The sequence below is a fragment of the Vidua chalybeata genome, chromosome 1, assembly GCF_026979565.1.
Source record: "Vidua chalybeata isolate OUT-0048 chromosome 1, bVidCha1 merged haplotype, whole genome shotgun sequence".
Lineage (NCBI taxonomy): Eukaryota > Metazoa > Chordata > Aves > Passeriformes > Viduidae > Vidua > Vidua chalybeata.
In genome coordinates, this window is record NC_071530.1 from 56,431,662 (window position 1) to 56,457,500 (window position 25,839).

The window sequence follows — 25,839 nt, forward strand, 5'->3', positions numbered from 1 at the left end:
ACACTGGTAACTTCCTATCCATGCCTTGTTACCGTGGCTTATACAGCACCTGTTTGTTCTGGTATGGTTTGCAAGTCTGCCCTTTCTGTGCAGTTATTTACAGTATGTGCTGGGGAGTAGATAATAATACAATGTTTTCTATGCATATAGTCCAGTGCTGATGACATATTTTATTTACAATCATTATTGTGTTATTTCTCTATGTTCTATGTTGTATTGTGGTTTTTATGTTCTGTTTCTGTGATGGTTTGTTCCTTTACCCCCCATTTTCTCCACAATAGTTTTTACCCTAAGCTACCCCCTCCTCCTTTTATGTCAATCACCTTCTCCCCACCTATGTTTCACAGAAAACTGCTTAGTCATTCCCCTGTCCCCTCCGTGGTGCCTTGTCCATCACTCGATTCCCCATCCCACCTATCCAGAACCTTCCACAAAGGGCGTCGAGTGATTGGGGGAGGGCCACGGGCCCCTCCCTTAAACCTTCCCCATTGGACTTTGTGTCTGTCTGTTTCCCCACCTTCCACTCCCCAAAACTTCCCCATTGGTTGGTGGGTGATTCCTTCCCCTTGTTTACACCCCCCTTTATAATGTGTTACACAGCCCTGATCGGGGCTCTTCATTGGCTGTTCCCCTGGAGTGCAGAGCTCATTGGATATCTATAATAAACTCTGGACTATAACCCCAACAAAGAGTCAGCCTCTTCCCTCCACAGAATGTTGCCACTTCTCCTCTGTCCCAGGGCAGGTGACCATCCTAGCTGCTCCCCAAACCTCCCTGAGGAACAGGGGAGTGTCCCCAACAGCTGACCATGCCAGCTGGTCGGGCAAGCCAAGGTGGGCTTCTGGTGGACACAGCGGCAGTTCTATATATATCTTGCTTTGGGAGGGTTGGTTTTGCTGGAAGCGACCACTAACATGTAGTTAAGAAACAGTCTGGTGTTAACACACACACACAATTTTCTAATTGAGTAAATGTTATTGTCTTGCTGGTTTTTGTGCAAATTGCACTCAGCATCTTGAATTAAAAGGGGAAGCTTTATCACATTTTGTTTAATATCACTTCTAAAGGAGTGAGGGTGACCAAAAAAGGCACATGTGTGTATGATCCCATCCATCTCTTTGCCAGCAGGTTGGTCAGTCTGCCTCACTGCTGTGTTTTGAATCTGTACCTTTGTCAATTTTGAGAGAGGAAGAATCACCCAAAAGGTCACACAGCTGGTCAAGTTTTATGAGGTGAGGTAGCCGCATACAGGAGAGAGCCCTGACAGTGTCCCTACCTTGACTTGACCACAGTCAAACCAAATTCTACTGGCAACTCAACAACCTATCACAGCACTATAGGGAGCCCAGAGGCCATGGGCACATCTGCTGCCTCTTGGAATGACTCCTTTTTCTGAGTACAAAGAGGTTGAACTAAACATTTCTCCAAGGAACCTGGACTAAGTGTGATGAGAAAGCAGGGGTATTGATGTACTGATGTATACTGCTGTATTTATGTATCCAGGTTATTATCATTTGCAATCACTGAGTGACCATATTTTCATTTCTGTGGCTTGGAAATGAAAGTGCATGTAGATCTCAGTGTATTGGACCAGCCTTACCCAAGACCCCCACCATCTTCTCCCAAGGATCCAGGGCTGATCCCAGCTCAGACTGGGACTTTCAGTCTGTGTGCCCATCTCTGTCCCTGATTCCTGGGTGGGCCTGGGACCTGCACTGCAGAGAGCAGTTCTCTAGGATTGAGCCCTCAGACCTGGATCTTAGCTTGTCATAGAGAATTCTAGGAGTAACATGCTCTGTTCTATTTCTATATCTATTTATATTTCTAATTTCTATTTCAATTTATTTCTGCTTCTATTTCTATTTCTTTCTATTTCTATTCCTTGCAGACCACGACTTAAATGCTGAAAAGCAATTTCATTTGCCTGAAATGCCATGGGTTTTTCAGCACCAAAAATGCTTTCAAGGACACATAACACAAAGGCTACAACTGGAATCGGGATTTTATTTTTTGGTTTATTTATTGTTATTTTTCTGAAACCATTTCACAGCCCCTGCTCACAAGTGTTAACACAATGCCCATGTGTAGCCCAAAGCTGGGTGATGCATCTCAACTTAGTTTAAAAAAAATCCTTTGTAGTCTGTCAGTCTAACAGAGCTACAGAAAGCAGCAGAAGGAATACAGACCAAGAAAACCCTGTTTCTTGAAGAGAACATGAATAATTAGTTTCAGTAACAATCACACAAAGGAAGACGATAAAAGAAGAATGAATGTGGGGCACAACAGTCTGTCTTCATGGTGCATGAGCAGCAGGCAGCAACCCGGCCAAAAGGGACTGGAGGAGCTTGACCAGTGGTCAGATTTGATACAGCAGAGGAAGGCAAAAAGTCCCCAGGGATGAGTGCAAATCTGTCCAGGGGGAAGATTGCTTCCTGACCCCAGCATTAGAGGTTGACTATTCCCTGAGCATGTGAGAAAAATCCACTATTGAATAATTAGTATGACAAGGATTTAAAAATAAAAGTCATAGCTCCAACAGTGGAATATTTTTTGCTTCTTAGGATTCCTGCTAAGAGCAATGACTTGCATTTTTAAATCCTTGTCATATTAATTATTCAATTGGTCATTTTGCAAATAATAACTAAGCATAAGACGAAAATATTTTGATGATGGTCATGGTTAATTTTTAGGTCTATCCATGTAAAGAGGTAAGAAAGCAAGATGTAGGTTCAAATAAACAGAGTCAAGAAGTTGAGAATGGTCAGATAATTATGTAGAGCACTTCCAGCTTTCACAATGGCCTGTATTTTATTGGGAAATCAGACAAAATGCCTAAATCACCTATTCCTGAATTCTGAGAAACATTATCTCAATTCAGATTTATTGCCTTAAAATTACCTTGACCAACAATATTTTGAAAACAATGAAGTGTTTTGCTATATGTATGTAGGTAGGTAAGTATAAAGGTGCTTCTTCATTTAGTTTTGGCAGTTTCATCTACTGTCTAAACTGTTGTTTTCTAACCATAAGACTGTTCTTTCCTGTGTTGATGTAGTCTGCTGAGATGTAAGAATATGGGTATGATTTCAAGATCCAGTATTCTATAGTGCTTAATTGCCCTACTTTCAATTTTGGAGATGCCTATGTTTCATTTTAGAGTTTTACATCTATATTTATTATTTATATTTTTAAACTTTTTTTTTTTCTGTGAACGTTTTCCTAACTGTCTGTAACTGCCCATTAACCCAAAAGAATCCTGGCTCTTAGGCTGAGAAGCCCTCCATTGCATAGACAGGCTGTGGGATGGATAGAGCTCCTGAGGAATCCATTTCTTCTCCACAAGTGCGTGAAATCTAGGCACAGTAACCATCACTGTTCTTCCTTTGTCACCACCAGCCACCAAACCTCAACTGCATTACCTCAAGGAGGCCTACTCACAACCCAGGAGACAATTTCCCTGTCTTACACAAGAAACTGGAGGAACATCTGGTGAGAGGTAATGTGTTTGACAAGAGGGGAAGAATGAAGAAAATTCAACATATTCCCCAGAGTTGGAATAGGAAATGACAAAAGAGATAAAAGAGCCTTCTCCTGGAATGGCAGACAGAGAACATTGTGGAACCATTCCACAGGCTGTACTGCATTGACAGTAACTGCAATTCTAACTAAAACCAAGTGTATGATTTAACTATATGATATAATGGACATTTTGTTAGAAATTACTTCAATAGCAGCATATGCTCACTTAGTACTAAAATATTGGTCTGTTACCATAAAAGAATTACATACACAAAGTAATTGTATGTGACTTACCTCCTGTCAAATTAAGTCAGTGCTTTCCTAGATTGTTGGTTTCCTTATGGTGTTCTCAATGTGACCTTCTGCCTAGCACAGTTAAAACTACTCCTATTTCAGACAGCATGGGAAATTTTTTTCTTGCTTTAACAGTATTGAGAATAAATGTCCTCCTGTCATAGTGTGATAGGCATTCAGGAGGATGCAGGTAGGAGGCTGGATTACAAATGGTCCTCTCTCTTCACTCACTAGAAAAAGAACATATAGCACAACATTAAAATTGTTCTTTGTTCAAATTCTGTTGAATGTTAAATAACACTGACTAATAACACTGACAAATTCTGTTGAATGTTAAATAACACTAATTTAGTTGGATTTGATCCCATGCATTCTTTCAATACACAGTGTCCCATGGGTCTGAGTTTCACAGTTGAACATGTCCCTTGTGAAAAAGTTCCTCTCACCCCAGATTTTGCACTTTGAGAAACATCGGCAAATTGCTCTTTGTTTCCCAAGCCTCCATCCCCAAGCCCCTGGTGATTTACATACTACCTCAACTGTCATTGCAGTTCTCTTTTTACTTTCCTCACCAGCAAACCTAGTTTATTTTTCATTTTCCTTGCTGCTCTTCTCTGTATCGTTCTTGGTTTTAATCTCATTTTGAAAGGAGAGAACAAGCACTGCATACTGCTCAAGTTACAGGTATACCAGAAATGTTAACAATAATGTAATTACACTTTCTGTTTTATCTTCTATGCTTTTCTGAATAGATTTTAAAGTTGTACTTTCATTTTTGAACTTCCTTCAGGACTGAACAGTAGTTTCTGTAGAATTATCTACAAAAAATCCTAATTAATGTTTAGCCCAAGTACACATGTGGACTTGTGGAGTTAGTGTTGCCTCTCTCTATATGCATCTTTCTGAACAAACCAACATTGAATGGGTTGATTTGCCAACTACACTTAAGTAAGCTGCTGCTTCTTCTTCTTTTCTACTTCTTCACTTTTTCTTTATTGCTCTTCCCCACTTGCTTTCATCTTCCACCAACAACTTTTCCAAATCACATCTTCTGGAGAAGCACATTGAACAGCAGAAGCAACAATCCTTCTTTATTATGAATCCTGACCATTTCATCACTCTTTTAAATTTATTTATGGATCTTTATTTTTCTCCCCATTGATAACTTGTTATTTACCCATCTTAAGATCGTATGTTGCAATTCTTTTTTAATCCATGACAACTCAGTAACTTTGACGTTGTTTGGATCAGGACCTTGGAAAAATGGAGAAAACCATTGTTGGCTCCTTCAAGGAGTGTCAAAGTTTGTGAAGCAAAATTTCATGTACAGAAACCTGTCTGAACATTCTTTGTTTAAAGTGTTCTTGTTAGAAGTATCCCTGCCACCTACCAATTCCATTATTTCTATTTCTAAAAATTTGCTCACTGTTAATTAGCAATGTTATACACTACAAGTCTGTAATCACATTCAACGTTAAAACTGCACCAGCTGGTGTATGTACCACTAGTGTGCAACAGTCACATTAAAATCAAGGCTGGCAAAAAAAAAACCCAAGGTATTTTCCTAGTGCTACCAATGCCCTTCAATCCCTTAAGAGAGGACCAGTTCAATTTCAGGTGCACTCGCCTCAAGATCTCACACCTCTTTTGCTAGACATATTCACTGCCCAAGTACTCTGATGTTACCATGTTTCAGTTATTTTCATCCTTTGTACTCTATGCTTCATGTTTGTGGTGTTGATCTTAACCACCACCATGTAATGAACAGTTCCCACGTGTTCCCCAGAGACGTGGGCAGGGCCTTCTTAGTCCCCATGGCAACAAAACAAAAAAAAAAAAAAAAAAACCCACAAAAAAACCCCAACATTAAAAAAACCAAAAAATCAACCTACTAACTCTAGCTAAGTACCGATATTGAAATGTTAATTAGCTAATTGCTCTCTTTGTTTTCTCTAAACTACCTGGAGATAACTGGCCTCCCATCCCCCACGCTGCCATTCCAGGACTAACATGCAAATAAAAAACCCTTAGGATCATGGGAGTATTTTTAGGAGATAAAGACGACCCTAAATCAAAAACTGAACACAGTAGAGGGGTCTAGACAAATGCCCTAGCTGAGGAAGAGGGAAACACATCTCCTGATTGACTTTTACCCGTCACCATCACCTAAAAAACAATAGACTAGGTTAGGCTGTGAGAAGCAGGGAGACATAAAGGCAGAGAGAGCCCTGGTGCTGCCACCACGGAAGGAGCGGTGTCCTAGTTTAGGGCAAAATTTGGAAGAAGACCTCCAGAAGGAGCCCCCAGAAAGCCAACCTCCCCACAGCCCCCTACCCCACCTGGTTCGGGAAGGATTTCCTCAGAGAAAAGTGGAAAAAAAACTGTTTATTTAACAAGCAAAAACACTCCCCAATACAAAAACAACACCAGATGACAAAACTCTTTCACCGTTCTGAAGAGATGACAAATTCAGAAAGTCTCTCCTGGGAGTGGTCGCCCAGCTATCAGTCTCCGGCGCTGGGGATGGCTGCTGCAGGTCACAAAATGCAGACTCTCGGTGTTTCTTGATGTTTCCCAGGTCCGGGTCCAGAGCAGGTTCAGATGATATTCAGGAAAGGGAAAGGGAAGGGAAAAAGAAACAGTCCAGGGTAAAAATTGGACTGCCTAGCTAAACTAACTAATAAGCAAAAACAAAAGCAAGCAAGCCAGCAAGCCAGCAAGCCAAAGCAAGCCAAGCCAGCAAGCCAAAGCAAGCCAAGCCAGCCAAGCCTCTCCTAGACACAGAGCATGGGGGGAGGTGAGCCGGCTGACAACAAGACAAAACAATCCTTCACTTTCAGAGTCAGTCCTGAAGGCACAGAATATAATATCAGGCATGAACAGAACACACGATTTGGGATACAAGCACCATACCATCACCCTAGGACATTCTACCCCTTATCTCCAAATCTTCAACATAACTACCAAATATCATGTAAAAACTTCATAAAGTAAAACTTCCATCTTCCACTTACTCAGACCTTCGACACTTACACATTTCCTTCTATCTAACTTGCTCAAACCTTCGACACTTACACATTTCCTTCTGTCTTATGTCTATGTGGTTTAATGTACAAACAATGTCAATAACATCCAGCAAATTGAGATATTTGCATATGAGTCTCCCCCCACAATCAGGTCTTCCTGAGGTACACATCGTGTTCTTCCATCTTTCTGCATTATCCACCATGTACAACCTGGTCCCTGAGCAAAGACAATCCCACTAATGGGTTTGTCTGTACTCAAGGCAGAACTGATCCACACTGTCTTCCCTAACAAACCTCTGATATGTGCCACTGGGACTTTATCTCCATCTACTATATTCAGGGACTCAGACTGGGCAGGACCTGCTCGACTGGTGGAACCTCGGGTGTTAACTAACCAGGTGGCCTTTGCCAAATGCTGCTCCCAGTTTTTAAAAGATCCCCCACCCAATGCTTTCAAGGTAGTTTTTAACAGTCCATTGTACCTCTCCACCTTGCCTGCAGCTGGTGCATGGTAGGGGATATGGTACACCCACTCAATGCCATGTTCCCTAGCCCAGGAGTTGATAAGGCTGTTCTTAAAATGTGTCCCATTGTCTGACTCAATCCTCTCAGGGGTACCATGCCTCCAAAGGACCTGCTTTTCAAGGCCCAGGATGGTGTTACGGGCTGTAGCATGAGACACAGGGTAGGTTTCCAACCATCCCGTGGTGACTTCCACCGTTGTGAGCATGTCGCGCTTGCCTTGGTGTGTCTGGGGCAGTGTGATGTAGTCAATCTGCCAGGCTTCCCCATACCTGTACTTGGACCACCGCCCACCATACCATAGGGGCTTCACTCGCTTGGCCTGTTTGATGGCAGCACACGTCTCACAGTCATGGATAACCTGAGAAATACTGTCCATGGTTAAATCCACCCCTCGGTCTCATGCCCACTTATAGGTGGCATCTCTGCCCTGATGGCCTGAGGCATCATGGGCCCATCATGCTAGGAACAACTCCCCCTTGTGTTGCCAATCTAAGTCTATCTTTGACACCCCTATCTTTGCAGCCTGATCTACCTGTTGATTGTTTTGCTGCTCTTCATTAGCTCTACTCTTGGGGACATGAGCATCTACATGGCGAACCTTCACAGGTAGTTTCTCTACCCGGGTAGCAATGTCTTTCCATCCTTCAGCAGCCCAAATTGGTTTTCCTCTACGCTGCCAGTTAGCCCCTTTCCATCTCTCCAGCCATCCCCACAGAGCATTGGCTACCATCCGTGAATCAGTATAGAGGTAGAGCTTTGGCCACTTCTCCCTTTCTGCAATGTGTAGGGCCAGTTGAACGGCTTTGAGTTCAGCAAGTTGACTTGATCCACCTTCTCCTTCAGTGGCCTCTGCGACCCATCGTGTGTGGCTCCATACAGCTGTTTTCCACTTCTGATTCATCCCTACGACGCGACAGGAACCGTCAGTGAAAAAAGCATAGCACGTTTCCTCTGCTGGCAATTGGTTCTATGGTGGAGCTTCTTCAGCCCGTGTCACTGGTTCTTGTTCTTCATCTGTGACACCAAAGTTTTCACCTTCAGGCCAATTTGTAATTACTTCCAAAATCCCAGGGCGATTCAGTTTACCAATACGGGCGCACTGCATGATGAGAGCAATCCACTTGCTCCATGTAGCACTGGTGGCATGGTGGGTGAAGGGAACCTTTCCTCTGAACATCCACCCCAGCACCGGTAGTCGGGGTGCCAGGAGGAGTTGTGCTTCTGTACCAATCACCTCTGAGGTGGCTTGGACTCCTTCGTAGGCAGCCAAGATTTCCTTCTCTGTTGGGGTGTAGTTGGCTTCAGACCCTCTGTAGCTCCTACTCCAAAATCCTAGCGGTTGGCCTCGAGTCTCATCAGGCACCTTCTGCCAAAGGCTCCAGGACAGACCATGGTTCCCGGCTGCAGAGTAGAGCACATTCTTTACCTCTGGTCCTATCCTGACTGGGCCAAGGGCTACTGCATGAGCAATTTCCTGCTTAATCCAGGCAAAAGCTTGTTGCTGCTCAGGGCCCCAATGGAAATCGTTCTTCTTGTGGGTGACCAGGTAAAGAGGGCTCACGATCTGACTATACTCAGGAATGTGCATTCTCCAAAAGCCTATGGCACCTAAGAAAGCTTGTGTTTCCCTCTTGTTGGTTGGTGAGGATATAGCTGTGATCTTGTTGATGACATCTGTAGGAATCTGACGCCGTCCATCTTGCCACTTCACTCCCAGGAACTGGATCTCTCGAGCAGGTCCCTTAACTTTACTCTTCTTGATGGTGAAACCAGCTTCCAGGAGGATTCAGATGATTTCCTCTCCTTTCTGAAACACTTTTGCTGCTGTGTTCCCCCACACAATGATATCATCAATATACTGCAGATGTTCTGGAGCCTCACCCTTTTCTAGTGCAGCCTGGATCAGTCCATGGCAGATAGTAGGACTGTGCTTCCACCCCTGGGCCAGTCGGTTCCAGGTATACTGCACTCCCCTCCACGTAAAGGCAAACTGAGGCCTGCATTCTGCTGCCAGAGGAATGGAGAAAAATGCGTTAGCAATGTCAATAGTGGCGTACCACTTTGCTGCCTTGGACTCCAGCTCATACTGGAATTCCAGCATATCCAGCACAGCAGCGCTCAGTGGTGGAGTCACTTCGTTCAATGCACGGTAGTCCACAGTCAATCTCCATTCTCCTTCAGACTTACACACAGGCCAAATAGGGCTGTTGAAGGGTGAGTGGGTTTTGCTGACCACCCCTTGGCTCTCCAGCTCTCAAATCATCTTATGGATGGGAACCACAGCATCTCGAGTTGTTCTGTATTGCCGGCGATGCACTGTTGAAGTGGCAATTGGTACCTTTTGCTCTTCTCCCTTCAGAAGTCCTACTGTAGTTGGATTCTCAGACAGTCCAGGCAAGGTGTTCAATTGCTGTATGCCCTCTGTCACTGCAGCTGCTATCCCAAATGCCCACCTGAGTCCTTTTGGGTCTTTAAAATACCCCCTTTGGAGGTAATCTATACCCAAAATGCATGGGGCCTCTGGGCCAGTCACAATAGGGTGTTTCTTCCACTCATTTCCGGTCAGGCTCACCTCAGCTTCCACCAAGGTAAAGTCCTGTGATCCTCCTATCATGCCAGTGATGGAGACAGATTCTGCCTCCACATGTCTCGATGGAATTAATGTGCATTGCGCACCAGTATCAATCAAAGCCTTATATTTCTGTGGTTCTGATGTGCCAGGCCAACGGATCCACACAGTTCAGAAAACTCGGTTTTCCCTCACCTCTACCTGGCTAGAGGCAGGGCCCCTCTAAGCCTGGTTATCCTTCTTTCCTTGGGCATATGTATTAGAGGTTCCTTCCAGGGGATCGGACATGTCATCATCATCATCATACCTGGAGGCTTGGCTACGGGCAATTGAGGCTGCTTTCCTTTTGGTGGAATTTCCTCTTTGAGTCTTACCTTCCTTCAATTCACGCACCCTTTGTGCCAGAGCAGCAGTAGATTTTCCGTCCCATCTCCTCGTGTTTTCTCCGCAATCACGCAAGAAGAACCACAGCTCAGCTCGTGGGGTGTACCTTCTCTCACCATCTGGGGAACATCTGCGTTGGATACCAGGGCCTCTAATTTGTACTGCCGAGATTTGGAGAAGGTCCTCTTTAATCTCCTCCCTGAGTTTCTGGTGATTCTCCTCTATCTTGTCATCTAATTTCTGTAGACGTGTTTCCACTGCTGCAATTCTGGCATGTGTCGGGCCATGCACAGCATCTGCATATGCTCGGAGCTTCTTTGCCATATCGAGCACAGTCTCATCCCTCTCATCCCGCTTCATTACTGCTAAAGCAGAAGCGTATTCATGTGGCCCAAGCCGTACAAGTTTTCGCCACATCACAGATGTACATGGTACTATGTCTGGATTCCTAGTTGTTTTTCATCTGAGAAGATAATCTCTGCCCCTCCCATTTCTCTCAGGCGTTGGATCCCTTGTTCTATAGTCTTCCACTGGGTCTGCTGCATATAAAGATCATCTGCACACAGGTATCTATGTGCTACACTTTCCAGGACCCATGCCCAGAGGCTGTGAGGGTTAGCCCCCCTCATCATTCCTTGGTCAATGACAGGATCATGTGACAGGGATCCCAAATGCCTCACTTCAGTGCCATCCAGAATTGTGGCTTCACCTGCAGCATCCCAAAGATGGACCAACCAACTAATTATAGACTCATCAGGTCGTCAAGTGTAATCCTTTCTCAGGCCACAGAGGTCCTTTAGGGAAAAGGACTCAATATTGGCCTCTGATCTTGTACCAGTTGCTTTGACTCCTGATTTTATGTCAGGAGGCGTTGAGGGTCCTTCTCCTGCATCATAATCATCATTGTCATCCACTGGTCGATCGGTCTTCTCTGTGCACTTTCCACTTCTCATGCTAGTAGCAACAGCCATTGGTTGAGGCTTACAGTCTGGTTTAGCTGCTGGCTTCGAGCCTGGGCTGTTGGCTGCAGCCTGAGTGACTGGGATAGCTGCTGGTTTATCTCCTTGCCCCCCTTCCTCTGTCTGCTGCCCTACAGCATGAAGCAGAGTACGATAAGCATATGCCAGGGCCCAGCTCACTGCAATGATATTTTTCTCCTTAGGGGTATCATGGCACTTCTCTTTCAGGTACTTTGCCACCTCAGCTGGGTTCTGAATTTGTTCACATGGGAAGTCCCAGACTATAGGGTCAGAAAACTCCTTTAAGATTTGGCCCATATCCTCCCATTTCCCACACCACTCAGGATTTCTAACACCTGGTTGTACTCCTGGGTCAGGGGTCTCATCAGCCCTACTAGAAATCTCAGCCCTCATTCTAGAGAAGCTGCAGACTGTATAGAGAAAGCTTACCAAATTAAAAACCAGAAAGATGGTCTCTTTAACATTCAGGGGAAACTGAACATTCTTCAATAGGGATGTAACAGATTCAGAGGAGAAGAAGGAAAGCAAAGGCTGAAAAGCCTCATCTTCTGCTTCTCCTCTAACAAACTGGGTGCACAACCATAACCATGAACCATACATTCCTGGAACAGACTCCAGCACCTTTATAAACCTCCTGCAAGCCATTACAACCAAGCCCAGCCCAATGGATATTCTGGTCAGTGCCCCTCTACTGCAAAAACTACGTATTAGGGACAATACCGAAGCTACTTCTGGATAAGAAAATAAACCTAAGGACCATAGAGGTATTAAGACCTCAAAAAACCCTAGGGACCAGAAACACATGCAGGCCTGCACCCCAAGAGACATTATGAATTCAAACAACATAGCCAGTAACTGCTCTATACCAGCCCAGAGTAATTGCAACCAAAATATGATTAGAACAGGGTTTTTTCCACACTCTCAAGCCACGAGTTGGGCAGCAAAATATTTGTCCTAGTTTAGGGCAAAATTTGGAAGAAGACCTCCGGAAGGAGCCCCCAGAAAGCCAACCTCCCCACGGCCCCCTCCCCCACCTGGTTCGGGAAGGATTTCCTCAGAGAAAAGTGGAAAAAAACCTGTTTATTTAACAAGCAAAAACACTCCCCAATACAAAAACAACACCAGATGACAAAACTCTTTCACCGTTCTGAAGAGATGACAAATTCAGAAAGTCTCTCCTGGGAGTGGTCGCCCAGCTATCAGTCTCCGGCGCTGGGGATGGCTGCTGCAGGTCACAAAATGCAGACTCTCGGTGTTTCTTGATGTTTCCCAGGTCCGGGTCCAGAGCAGGTTCAGATGATATTCAGGAAAGGGAAAGGGAAGGGAAAAAGAAACAGTCCAGGGTAAAAATTGGACTGCCTAGCTAAACTAACTAATAAGCAAAAGCAAAAGCAAGCAAGCAAGCCAAGCCAGCAAGCCAAAGCAAGCCAAGCCAGCCAAGCCTCTCCTAGACACAGAGCATGGGGGGAGGTGAGCCGGCTGATAACAAGACAAAACAATCCTTCACTTTCAGAGTCAGTCCTGAAGGCACAGAATATAATATCAGGCATGAACAGAACACACGATTTGGGATACAAGCACCATACCATCACCCTAGGACAAGCGGGGACAGCTGTTGTTCTGGACTTCAACAACAGACTCTGCACGCCATGCCTCCTCATCCTCAGGCCACTGGTGTGCCACAAGGAAAGAAGAAGGGACAGCTGCTGCTCGGGACTTCAGTGACAGACTCTGCACGCCTCCTTCCTTTCGGCCGCCTGGGAAAGCTACAACCACGGGGGCGAGCTCCGTGTCGAGCCCCCTGCCCAGCTGATCTTTTTAATAAAGAGCTGAACATTAATAAAGGCATTAGCCCTATTCATTTCAACCAGAACTTGTCACTTCAGCAGGTCCTCTAGTGTTTGGGTCACTCCCTAAACACTAAATGCTAAAAGGAATGCACTTTAAAGCCTCCTGCTTATGAAATGTGATTTTTCTCTAGGAATTTTCTAAGAACTGTATTTTGCTTGTAGAATACCCTAAAGTGTTTTACTCAAATAGGCTGTATACTGTATATATTGTATATATATATGTATATGTGCAAAATTAGATTGTCTTTCCAAACACATTTTCTGTCCATGTCACTTCTTCCCCATAGGACTGTGGCAGTAGCTCTCTGGCCACAGAGAGAAACACAACTTTCCCAGAGATTGTCCTGGGGAAGGCTGTGAGAAGATCAGAGAAAAGAATAAGAAACAATTCTTAACTTGCTGCACCTGGTATTGTGAACATGTGGAATGTGTTATGGAGATTTTTTTACCAAAGGGTGGTTTCTTAATTAGCCAGTGGTGGTGGTATTTGGATTGGAGGACCAATCAAGTACATGTGTGTTATACGTAAAAATTGACCCAGCCGAAATAAAAAAAAAAAAAATAATTTTTATTATAAAGATCAAATTCTATCTGCGCCAGCCACAAAGAAAAGGACAGTGCCAAGCTCAGCCCCCAGCCTCTCCTGCACTACAGAGGGCGGCGGGGATGCCCCTGCCACAACTAGCAAATCAGGCTTTCCCTGTTCCATACGTAGCAGCCGGCAAGCCTTTTCAACAGCCGGCCCCGCTCCGAATGCTGGGGTCTGCCTTTATTAATGTTCAGCTCTTTATTAAAAAGATCAGCTGGGCAGGGGGCTCGACGCAGAGCTCGCCCCCACGGTCGTAGCTTTCCCAGGCAGCCGAAAGGAAGGAGGTGTGCAGAGTCTGTCACTGAAGTCCCGAGCAGCAGCTGTCCTTTCTTCTTTCCTTGTGGCACACCGGTGGCCCAAGGATGAGGAGGCGTGGTGTGCAGAGTCTGTTGCTGAAGTCCAGAACAACAGCTGTCCCCGCTCCTTCCATGGTGGCAGCACCAGGGCTCTCTGTCTCTATCTCCCTGCTTCTCAGAGCCTAATATAGTCTGTTCTTTCTTAGGTGATGGCGACGGTTAAAAGTCAATCAGGGGATGTGATTCCCTCTTCCTCATCTAGGGCATTTGTCTAGACTCGTCTATTGTGTTCAGTTTTTGATTTATATTCCTTTTTATCTCCTAAAAATACTCCCATGATCCTAAGGGGTTTTTATTTGCACATTAGTCCCAGAATGGCAGCGTGGAGGGGTGGGAGGCCAGTTATCTCCAGGTAGTTTAGAGAAAACAAAGAGAGCAATTAGCTAATTAGCATTTCAATATCAGTACTTAGCTAGAGTTAGTAGTTTTTTTAGTGTTGCCATGGGAACTAGGAAGGCCCTGCCCGCGTCTCTGGGGAACACGTGGAAACTGTTCATAACAAATCCCTCCTCTATTTCTTTGATCGGGCTTAAGCCCACATCAATTTACAGTCTTTGGCTTTCGAGGGCTAACTTCTTTTGGCATTTGTATGCTTTTACTTATGTCTGATGGTAATTCTCGTGTCCTTTAGAAACCAAGTAAGACTTAATAATATTCTAATTAAAATTTATTCAGTTAACTCCTTTGGCTAAAGGACACTTAGTCTTATTAAACAATTACCAAGTACTTAAACCTTTACTGTGGTACTTTAACTCAGAAACAGTTATTAACACCTTACTGTATATCAGCCTCTAGCAAGTCTTCTTTAAAGTTAATTTCAAGTCCTCTGATTTCTTAATTACTGTCCATGCACAAGAGGAAGCGGGTGACACTGTTGGATCCGGTCTGGCGTCTGGGGGTGGCACTGGTCCTTTAACTCTGGTGACGTGGGTCCAGCCTTTTTCTTGGGTCCGCACCGCAGTGTGTGTGGTGAGTAGTACCTGGAAAGGTCCTTCGAATTTGGGGGTTAAGGGAGTGGTAGTGTACCAGGACTTTATCAACACCCAATCCCCAGGATTGATGTGGGCATTGGCGTCCAGAGGGGAAGTTTGGGAGAGATACCCCTTCTTCCTGAGGCCTTCTAGGGATTTTCCTATGACCTCTAAATATTTCTGAGTTGCTGCCTCCCCTTCCAGATAATCTGCTGTACTGAAAGGGGTGATAAAAAAAAAAAAAAAAAAAAAAGGGAGTCCAAACATTATTTTATAGGGAGAGACCCCTATGTCGGACTGAGGTCTGGTTCTGATGCGCAAGAGAGCGAGAGGTAAACACCTGAGCCAATTCATCTTTGTTTCTTCAATTAATTTAGTTAACACATTTTTAAGAGTTCTATTCATCCTTTCCACTCTTCTAGAGCTTTGAGGATGCCATGGGGTGTGCAATCTCCACCTTATCCCCAGGGCTTTTGTTACTTGATGTAAAGTTTGAGCGACAAAATGTGGACCTTGGTCCAAGTCAATGTTATTGACTAGCCCATATCGTGGTATGATGTTTTCTAAGATTATTCATGCAACTTCCTGCGCAGTTTCCTTTTTGGTTGGGAAAGCCTTTACCCAGTGAGTGAGGTGATCCATGATCACTAGTAAATGTTTGTACTTTAATTTTCCCTTGCAGGATCAACTTTTGGACTTCTTTTATCAGGATAGCTGCTGCTGCTGGGATTACATGCAGGCAAGTTGGCCATCCTCTGGCTACTGGGTCTAGTAGTTTTGAGAGGTAGGCTATTGGCTTTTTTTTTCTCTTTCCCACTTAAATACATTCTTAGGGCTTCTTTGAGCAACTCATTGATGTTCTTTTCTTGCCAGTCCTCTATCTTTTCTGTTTTTTGTCTAATATCGGGTCAGGATTTGGTGACAAACTAGACCTTTAAGAGGACTTGACCCTCTGGGCTATCTGGGTATATATTTGAATATAACTGGAAATTTCATTTTAGCTGGTTAAGCCAAATTGCCGGGGTCTCATCCTTCTCCTGAGTACCATCAAAGGCCAATTTTGTGTTGCTTCCCCTAGGGATACTCTTTGATCCCTCTTATCATGAGGGACCTATAGTCTCTCATGTTTTGCCTACCTTCTTGTTGGCTAGGACTCCAGTTGGGGTCCACCAAGGGCATCCCCTGGTTCCCTGGGGGCCCCAATCCACCCTCTCTTTCCCATATCTTCACCCCTGCCGCTCAGATCATCTGGACCTTTCTCAGAAAGAACAGAATGCTTAGAATAGCTCAGGTCTCCCCAGGTACAAATACTCAGCCCTAGAAATTGGTCCAAGTGGCTTGATATTCCAATGGGGTCTTCCACTAAATTTCTTAGCTCTTTCCCAAATCCCCGGACTTCGGAAGCTGCCAAAGGTGCATCCACAAACCTAACTCCCCCAGCTGCTCTACCCATAGGAACCCCTCTAAGGGGAAAGAGCCCCTCCACCCTTGGTGCTTTGGACTGGGTGCTACAATACAGCTCTTTTTCTAAGACACCAGGCAGGGAAATATTAGTGGAGACAGACCCTGGAGGCCAGGGGGCATGCCAGGTGGTGAACCAACCCTGGGCAAGGGTGGCCTCAGCTCCCAGGTGGGAGGAGGCAAGGAAACTCCAGCTGGAGAAGGGGAAGAGGGAGTTGGGGAGATGGTTGAGGAAACTAAGGGAAGGAACGATGAAACAGAGGTGGGAAAATGGGGGAAAGGAATCAGGGCCTCAATAGGAGGGCTGAAGGACCAACTGGGGAAACTGTTGGGGAAGTAACAGGAACAGAAGGGGACAGGCAATCGAGGGGGTCCCATTCCTTTATTTTTCTAGTCTCCCCCTCTCTATTCACTTTGTCATCCTCTCTATTTCTTTGTAACTTGCATATTCTCAGTCTCATTATTTATAGAAGTCTCCAGCCAGCAAGCTGCATAAGATAGTTGTTCTATATCAAGGTCCTCTCAGGTTTTTTTTAGGTGTTGGTTTAACTGATTACACATCTTGGTTTCCATACCACGGCCATTCTCCCTGTAATTCTAACTTCAGCCATACTTCTATACTGTAATGTATCATCTTACTCTTGTCTAGACCCTTCATGGTCTCCTGAGAATCCCATTAGTCTAACAGTTGCCCCAAGAGGCTGTTAGGGGGAATTCTCTTTGCTTTGGAAGGATTTGCTCCTTTACTATAACCTCTTCAGGCCTCAAAAAAAAAAATATACATATATACCTTAAATGGTGCTTCTATCTAAAATGGAATATACTGACAGGCAGCTAAAGCTCATCTGGCTCTTCCCAACTTTGTATTTTGAATCACTTGACTAAACTTAATCTCTTTTAACTAATTCCCACTCTTGGTCCTACCCTCTTGGCACTTTACATTGTCTCTTGGCCAGGACAATCACTAGTCACACTCTCATCTATTGTCTTCTGTTCTTTTTCTCTTTGGCCTAAGTTTTGAACTTCTTGATGGACTTTCTAGGCTTGTACCCCTGCTAAGTACTGCCCAAACTCTTACTTGGCCTTTTGCCTAACCTTCTTACTAGGCTTGGGAAGCTTGGTCTCCCTGCCAAGGTAAGGTCGAATGTCCTGCCTAGCCTTACACTCAAACTCCGGCCAAGCCTCCTTGCCTGCCCCTACTAGGCTTGGGAAGCTCGGTCTCCCTGCCGAGGTAAGGTCGAACGTCCTGCTGAGCCTTACACTCGAACTCCGGCCAAGCCCCCTTGCCTGACTCTCCTACTAGGCTTGGGAAGCTTGGTCTCCCTGCCGAGGTAAGGTCAAACGTCCTGCCGAGCCTTACACTCAAACTCCGGCCAAGCCCCCTTGCCTGACCCTACTAGGCTTAGCTTGCTTGCCTTCCTGCCTTTCTGATTACTTGGGTTAATGCCTGCTCTGCCGGGGACATCCTGCCCTGCCTTCCAGGGACATTCCCCTATCTGCTCTGCCAGGGACCTCCATCCATGCCTGCCATGGACATCCTACCTGCCCTGTTATCCTGTCCTGCCTGCTGGGGACATGCCCTCTGCCTGGCAGGACTTGCCGTTCCTGCCTGCTAGGACATCCCACCCTACATGCCCTGTTATCCTGTCCTGCCTGGTGGGGACATACCTTCTGCCTGGCGGGGACATGCCTTCTGCCTGGCGGGGACATGCCTCTCCTGCCTGCTAGGACACCCCACCCTACCTGCCAGGTACATCCCATCTGCCGTCCTATCCCATCCTGCCGGCCGGGGACATGCGCTCTAGGACATCCACATCCCACCTGCCCTGCTGGGTATATTCCCCTTGCTCTGACTGCCAGGGATTTACTTTGCCCCTAGGGGACCTCCACACGCTCAGAAGAGGGCCTGCTTTACTTCTAAGAAGACGCCTCAGTCGCTTTTCTATTCCACTCGCTTCCCCCCGTTCCCGGCCAGCCCCTTCGCAGGAGTCCAGAAACACGGTACTAGCGGGTCCCTCTCACTTTGGGGGTCCGAGCTGCCGGCCTCTGTCTCACTCACTCACTCATTCGCTCATCTCCCGGTTTTCCTTACCAACTCGACGCTCCTCTGCGTTGCTCGTCTCACATTGATCCTAGGGTCCGAAGGTAGCCAGCGACTCCCGAGGGTCCCTCGAAGCAGATGGTCGAGCTGTCCAGCTGTCCGGGGGTCCTCTTCGGGCATGGCTATCCCGGACAAGCCCCCAACTGAAATGAACAGGGCTAATGCCTTTATTAATGTTCAGCTCTTTATTAAAAAGATCAGCTGGGCAGGGGGCTCGACACAGAGCTCGCCCCCGCAGTCGTAGCTTTCCCAGGCAGCCGAAAGGAAGGAGGCGTGCAGAGTCTGTCACTGAAGTCCTGAGCAGCAGCTGTCTTTTCTTCTTTCCTTGTGGCACACCAGTGGCCCAAGGATGAGGAGGCGTGGTGTGCAGAGTCTGTTGCTGAAGTCCAGAACAACAGCTGTCCCCGCTCCTTCCGTGGTGGCAGCACCAGGGCTCTCTGTCTCTATCTCCCTGCTTCTCAGAGCCTAATATAGTCTGTTCTTTCTTAGGTGATGGCGACGGTTAAAAGTCAATCAGGGGATGTGATTCCCTCTTCCTCATCTAGGGCATTTGTCTAGACTCGTCTATTGTGTTCAGTTTTTGATTTATATTCCTTTTTATCTCCTAAAAATACTCCCATGATCCTAAGGGGTTTTTATTTGCACATTAATCCCAGAATGGCAGCGTGGAGGGGTGGGAGGCCAGTTATCTCCAGGTAGTTTAGAGAAAACAAAGAGAGCAATTAGCTAATTAGCATTTCAATATCGGTACTTAGCTAGAGTTAGTAGTTTTTTTAGTGTTGCCATGGGAACTAGGAAGGCCCTGCCCGCGTCTCTGGGGAACACGTGGAAACTGTTCATAACAGGGTTGGCGTTCCCTATCCACAAGCCAGCCTTGCATGCCGACTCCCCTCCCCGCCGCAGCCAGCCAGGGAACAATTCGTTTATGTACAGCCACCACTGGTTCCTTCCCCCCTCTCCCCCGCACCGCGGGGGCAGGGAGGCATTGCCCCCAGAGCAGCTCTCTCCCAGATTACCAGCACATGCGCAGAAAGGACCAACACCTTCAGCGGTTCCACTTCCACTGTTGGCAAATGCTGTGGTTGGAGCCACGGTCGTTCCTGTCCCATCGCTTTCACCAGCGCAAATGGGACAATCGCCTTCTCCTCTTCCCCCCTCTGTGCGGTGTGTGGATCGGCTGATCCGATGTCTTTTACAGTCCCACTGCCACAAGCTGCACTGCTCATCATGGGCAGGGCTGCGCTGACAGCTGCCGCGCCAGCGGCCAGCGCAGGAGCTCGAAACCAGCTCCTCTGCCCCGCAGCCTGCAGCTGGTTCATTGGCAGCGGCGCCTGCGGTGCCAGCAGGGATGCCCCACCCCCGCCGGCTCCACTGCCTCCACCGCCTCCAACGCCTCCGCATCAAGGATGCGAGCTGTGGTGCCCGCCTCACCGCTCTCAGCTAGCCCACCCCCCGCTGCTTCCCTCAGGTTGTCAGGGGACACAGACAGCGACAGCAGCAAGCACCAACAGCCTGTCCCTCTGTGGGGGCGTGCCCTTGCAGCTGTAGGCCAGCCCGACTGTGCTGCAAAGTCTGAAGATCAGGACTTTTCTGGGACCAGCACCTTCCCTTGTTCTGTGGGGTCCCTGCCGCCCCTCAGAATGCCGCATGTGTCCCGCTCCCATTTGCGGGGCAGAAGGAGCGGGGTCCTGAATGGCTGTGGCTTGGTCCATGCCCGGGATGGGCAGGGGATGGGCGGAACACCAGGGGAATTGCCGAGACATGGGCTGCAAGGTGGGGCCGAGCAGTGAAGGAGAAGACGGGAGTGACTCACTTGTCCTGGGACAAGCACAGGCTGTCCCAGGGACCTCAGATCCAGGGGCCCCAAATGACACAAATGCCAAGCTGGGGGAAGGGAACAAGCCAAATGAATCTGGGCTCGGTAGTGGCGGAGTGGTTGCCCCGTCCACCAGGGCCGGTTTCCCCGCCGCGCCCACCGGGGCTGGGTCCCTCGGCCCACTGCCACTTTCTGAAAAAGAAAAAAGAAAAAGAAAAAGAAAAAAGAGAAAAAGGGATGAAAAGAGGTATAGAGACTGACTGTCATCACTGACAGCTCAAAGTACTATAAGGCTATAGGGTATCCCAGACTGAGTCCCACAGGGTAACCCTCAGTTAGCTGGTCAATGGGTGACTGGATAGCGTAATTAAAATCCCCACCAGGAAGACGGAAGGACTCTTGAGCTGCTGGAATCCGAGCGGGTTTATTCAGGATTGATCAAAGGAGTAGGGAGGCAGAAATAGGACCAGGGAGACAACCACACTCAGGGGAGGCAGACTCGGAGAGCCCCGGGGAAGGAGGGGCCAGAGTATATAACTGGGGAGGGAAGGAGTAACTAGGGTACAAATGATCCAGTGGGAAGAGGGTGTAAGGGATGGAGTAACATAAACTGAGCCAATGAGGGAAAAGGGAAGGAGTGGTTTACAGAAGGAACCATTAGAAACAAGGAGAATGGGGAACTTTCCAGAACTTGGGGAGATGACAACCATAAACTGACAGGTGATGGGAATGTGCTCATTTGCATTGGGGGGCAGAGGACTCTGGGGAAATGCCTTATGCTAAATGACTGTAGTTTCTCATGGGATTCCCACACTGTCCTCCCCATGGGCACATCCCACAGAAGGCCACGAGTCAGACTCGGCCCAGTTGGTTGAATTAAAGGCTGTGACCTTGGCATTCCAGAGATTTTCTCAAATACCTCTACATTTGGTAAGTTTTACACAGAAACATAGGCAGAAAAGGTATTCCTGCAAATCCAACCAGCAGGAAGCCCAGAGGGCACATATACAAAAATAAGATAAAGGATATCTGAACCATTCATTCACTCATAATGGTTTTTGTGAAGAGCCTTGTTTTAGAATGTGTTAAGTGAAACCCTCCAATTAGAGCTTGGGCTGTGGCCAGGCCCTGACTCTATCTGGATGGGATGATTGACCCAGATGTTTCTGCATCCAAACGATTCAAGTAATTTTGGCTAGGCAAATTGACCATATATATGTGACAGCTGAGCCTACTTTCAAATGGAGTTTGGAAAACATTAATCCGGACATGATTTCCAATTCTCTGCTGACTTGAGGTTTATTAGCTGTTTGTTGCTGCAAGCCCCCAGCTGGGTAATAATTAGCATTGACTCCATGATTGCAGAAGGCTGATCAATTGCTTTATTATATCATCTTATACTATATTATACTATACTTATTAAGAAACTCAGTAACCCTTACAGCCAGTTCAATACAGCTTTGACCTAATTGGTCAATCCATCCAAACACCAGCCAGTGTCCAATTAAGAAATCACCCTTTGGTAAACAAATCTCCATAACACATTCTGCATGTGCACAACAGCAGGTGCAACAAGTGGCAATAAGAATTGTTTCTTATTCTTTTCTCATCTTCTCACAACCTTCCCCAGGAAAATGCCTGGAGAAGTCTGTGCCTGCTGTCTGTGGCCAGAGAGCTGCTGCCACAGCTGTTGCAGCTGTTGCAGCTGAGATGACAGTCAGTGCTATAGTGCCTGATAATTATGTAATGTCACATGTGTTATTGATTATGTGCATTATCTGATTAATTCCTAATTGGTTTTAGTTTCTTCTTCATTGCACGCATTGGTTTTGCTTTGAGGTTTCCTCATGCTCATAACCAATACACATCTGTGTCTAGAAACATATAGAAGCAATCCATCATTGAAGCTTTGTCATCATCATACTATGATGTCCCTATTAACCTTCTTCAGCTGTTCTCTGTTTCAGGACCAAGAAGGACATTCAGTGATGTCAAAGATCAACATCTCCAGCTAATGGACCTTCTCCTGAGATTCAGCTGTTTGGACTTTAAAACAATGATCATTCATTGCATTCTCCAAAGAGATATTGTTATTTGCAAACCCTGTCTCAATGATATGATAGAGAGAGATATTCTACAGGTAGAGAATCTCCCTGACCATTCTAACTCAGCATCTGATTGAGGTTCTGATTGACAACCAGTAAATTGCTAAGGGAACCTCTGAGTTGTGTTTGTTCTCCTTCCTGCAAAGGACCCTGCAGAGGACTACAAACACCGCCTTCCTTTTTAAACACAAAAAGGGTGAACTGCGGCAGCAGCTCTCTGGCCACAGAGAGAAACACAACTTTCCCAAAGATTGTCCTGGGGAAGGCTGTGAGAAGATCAGAGAAAAGAATGAGAAACAATTATTAACTTGCTGCACCTGGTATTGTGAACATGTGGTACATGTTACGGAGATTTGTTTACCAAAGGGTGGTTTTTTAATTAGCCAATGGTGACGGTGTTTGGATTGGAAGACCAATCAAGTACTCATGTATCGTAACTGTCTATAAAAGCAATGGGTTTCTTAATAAATATATAGATTATTGATCAACCTTGTAATACATGGAGTCTATGCTAATTATTATCTGGCCAGGGGCATGTTTGCAACAATTTAGGACACTTTACCTAACAGAGTTCTGCTTGTGGACAGCAAGTCGACAGCACTAGGTCACTTGTAAAGGTTGGAAGAGAAACCTCTTTTTATTTCTTTCATTATTATCAATCATTTATTTGTGTTATTGTTCTTCTATCACTAGCATCTTACAAAGGGGGAGATTTCTGTCTTTGCTCTCCTGGTCCGTACTCTCTTCTTTGCCATGAGGCAGAGATAAGTTATCATCTTGAATGTAGTGGTAGGTAGTCAAGGCACATGGTAATGAATTGACCTACGTGAGGTGTTATCACAAATTCTGAGAATGGTTTGGGTTTAAACGGACTTTAAATATTATCTTATTCCAACCCCTCTTACATGACCAGGGACGTCTTCCACGTGGGCATGGCCCCATCCAGGCTGGCCTTGAACACTTTCAGGGATGGAGCATCTGCAGCCCTTCTGGACAAACTGTTCCTGTGCCTCACTATTCAAAGTAAAGAATTTCTTCCTAATATCCAACCTGAAACCTACTGTCTCTCTGCTTGTCCTATCACTACATGCCTTTGTAGAAAGTCCCTCTCCATCTTACTTGTAGGTCTATTTTAGATACTGGAGGGTGCTAAAATGTCATCTTGGAGCTTTCTCTTCTCCAGGACAAGCAACCACAGCTGTCTCAGCCTGTCTTCATAGGAGAGGTTCTCCAGCCCTCTGAACATCTTCCTGGCCATCCTCTGGACCTGCTTTAATGGGTCCATATTCTTCCTCTGCTGGGGACCCCAGAGCTGGACTCAGCACTGCAAGGTGGAATCTTACCAGAGCAGAACAGAAGGGTAGAATCATCTCTTGTCAACCTGCTGGCCATGCAGATTGTGATGCAGCCCTCAGACATGGTTGGCTTTCTGGGCTGCATATCCAGCCTCTCATCCACCAGCACCCCCTATTTCCTCTCAGCAGGGCTGCACGTGATCTGTTCATTGCCCAGCTTGTACTGATACCATGGGTTGTTTGACACAGGTGCGGCACCTTGCATTTGGTTTTGTTGAACGCCATAAGGTTCACATGAGTCCACTTCTCAAGTCCCTCTGGGTGGCATCCTGTCCTCCAGGAGTGTCAGCTGCACCATGCTGCTTGTTGAGTCATGGGGAGTGCCTATGGCTTCTAAAAATTAATGGAGTTCTGATCAGATTCCTTTGCTCTCACTTTCCTCCAGCTAAGTCCAAGCTGTGCTGAACTGCTGTTTAATAGACCTGCCTCTAGAAAGTGGCTGTTCACCCAAGAAGTACAGAGGCATTGTTTGATTTGTTTTTTGGTTTTTTTTTTTTTTCCTGGAGCTGGAGAAGGTGAAGAATGCTGCCAGATACTCACTGGTATTGGAAAGATATCTCAGACTGTTTTTTTCCTCTTCCAAAGCCTGGAGCTTTTGGCTGAAATAAAATACTGCCAAGTGGAGGAGAGATGATTGTGCAAATGGCTTCTAATGAATACTGGATGCTTCACAAAAGCATTTCCTAAGCTTAGCGCTTAGTTGTGTTGATGGCATCCAGCCTGATGTATAGAAATGTGTGATGAAATGGATGGGCTCATCCTCTCAGTCCAGCCCTGACATCTAGTGTACAACAAAGGGAATTTTTTCCACAAAGTGTATTATTTGGAGGAGGACCAGCTTTGCAGTGCACTCAACTATCTTCTGTAGTTGTGATTTCTGAGATTTTCTTGCTTCCAGCATAGAAAAAAGTCCATCCCTCTTAGCAAATTTTACTATAAAAAGCTTATGGTGATGTTTAAACTTGTTATCAATAAGTCATTGCAACTGTCAACACTTGAAAATGTAATGTTTTTTTCTCTTTAGTCCATTCTTGAACTGAGTCTTAGCTGTAATCACTAGGTTGCTTAGCTGTGGAAAAAAAAAAAGTTTGGTGCTTTGTTATTTGAAGAGTGTTTCTTTTTTTTTTTTTTTTTTTTTTTTTTGAAAGGATTAAAATCTGAATGTTAAAATCCACAGTGAATGAGGCATAGAAGGAGTCTTTTGAGTATTCATTTCTTATGTTTTGGGTATTTTCTGGGAGCTCCTCATTGCTCCATTACTCTGGCACAGAGTCATGGTTTTAAAACTAACTATTGTCATGGTTTTAAAACTAACTTATATTTACTGTGAATTTTTGTGAATTTTTAACTTCATGTGACATCACTTCATTACTACTAACATTTTTCCTTATCTCTCAGAGACCTGCTAAGCATCACTGGGCAGCTCCCTTAGTATGAATCCTGGGCTATAGTCACAGAATCAGTAAGGCTGGATCATGGCTCTGGAGTTTGCATGTTCATATATAGTCCACTGAAGCAGTTTATAAAGAGCTGTGTCCAGTTGCTTGTGAAAATCTCCAAAGATGGACACTACAATCTCTCTCATATAGGACCAAAAGCCAATATCATGGAGTAGAAACTGGCTTTCAATATTCATTCTTTCTATTTGTAGATCTACATTGCCAGAATTTTGGTATTTCTGTTTGCATCACTTTACTTTTTTGGGGGAGAATGTAAGGAACAGAATAATATCTGTTTAGGAACTTACCTAAATACAAGTGAGAACCAAAATTTTTATTGTGCTTCACTAACATGCATTTTTGATTTTTGCTTGTAGATGCTATTGCTGGGCAGTCTCTCTGCATACAAGAATACTGTAAGGCCATATGTAAAAAGTGTAATCTCAAAAGGTGGGAATTGCATAGAAAATACAGGAAGATAATCTGTTATAATATCTAA

The 25,839-nt window shown here is 45.6% G+C and overlaps 1 protein-coding gene across 1 annotated transcript in view; it reads left to right on the top strand.

The window, feature by feature from the left end:
• The window catches only part of PDE1C (phosphodiesterase 1C), a 113,861-nt gene extending 88,022 nt beyond the window's left edge, over positions 1-25,839 (top strand). Inside the window, 3 exon segments of the mRNA XM_053959357.1 lie at positions 3,397-3,422; positions 3,424-3,496; positions 25,718-25,839. Of these exon segments, the coding sequence (XP_053815332.1) occupies positions 3,397-3,422; positions 3,424-3,496; positions 25,718-25,839 (221 nt within the window).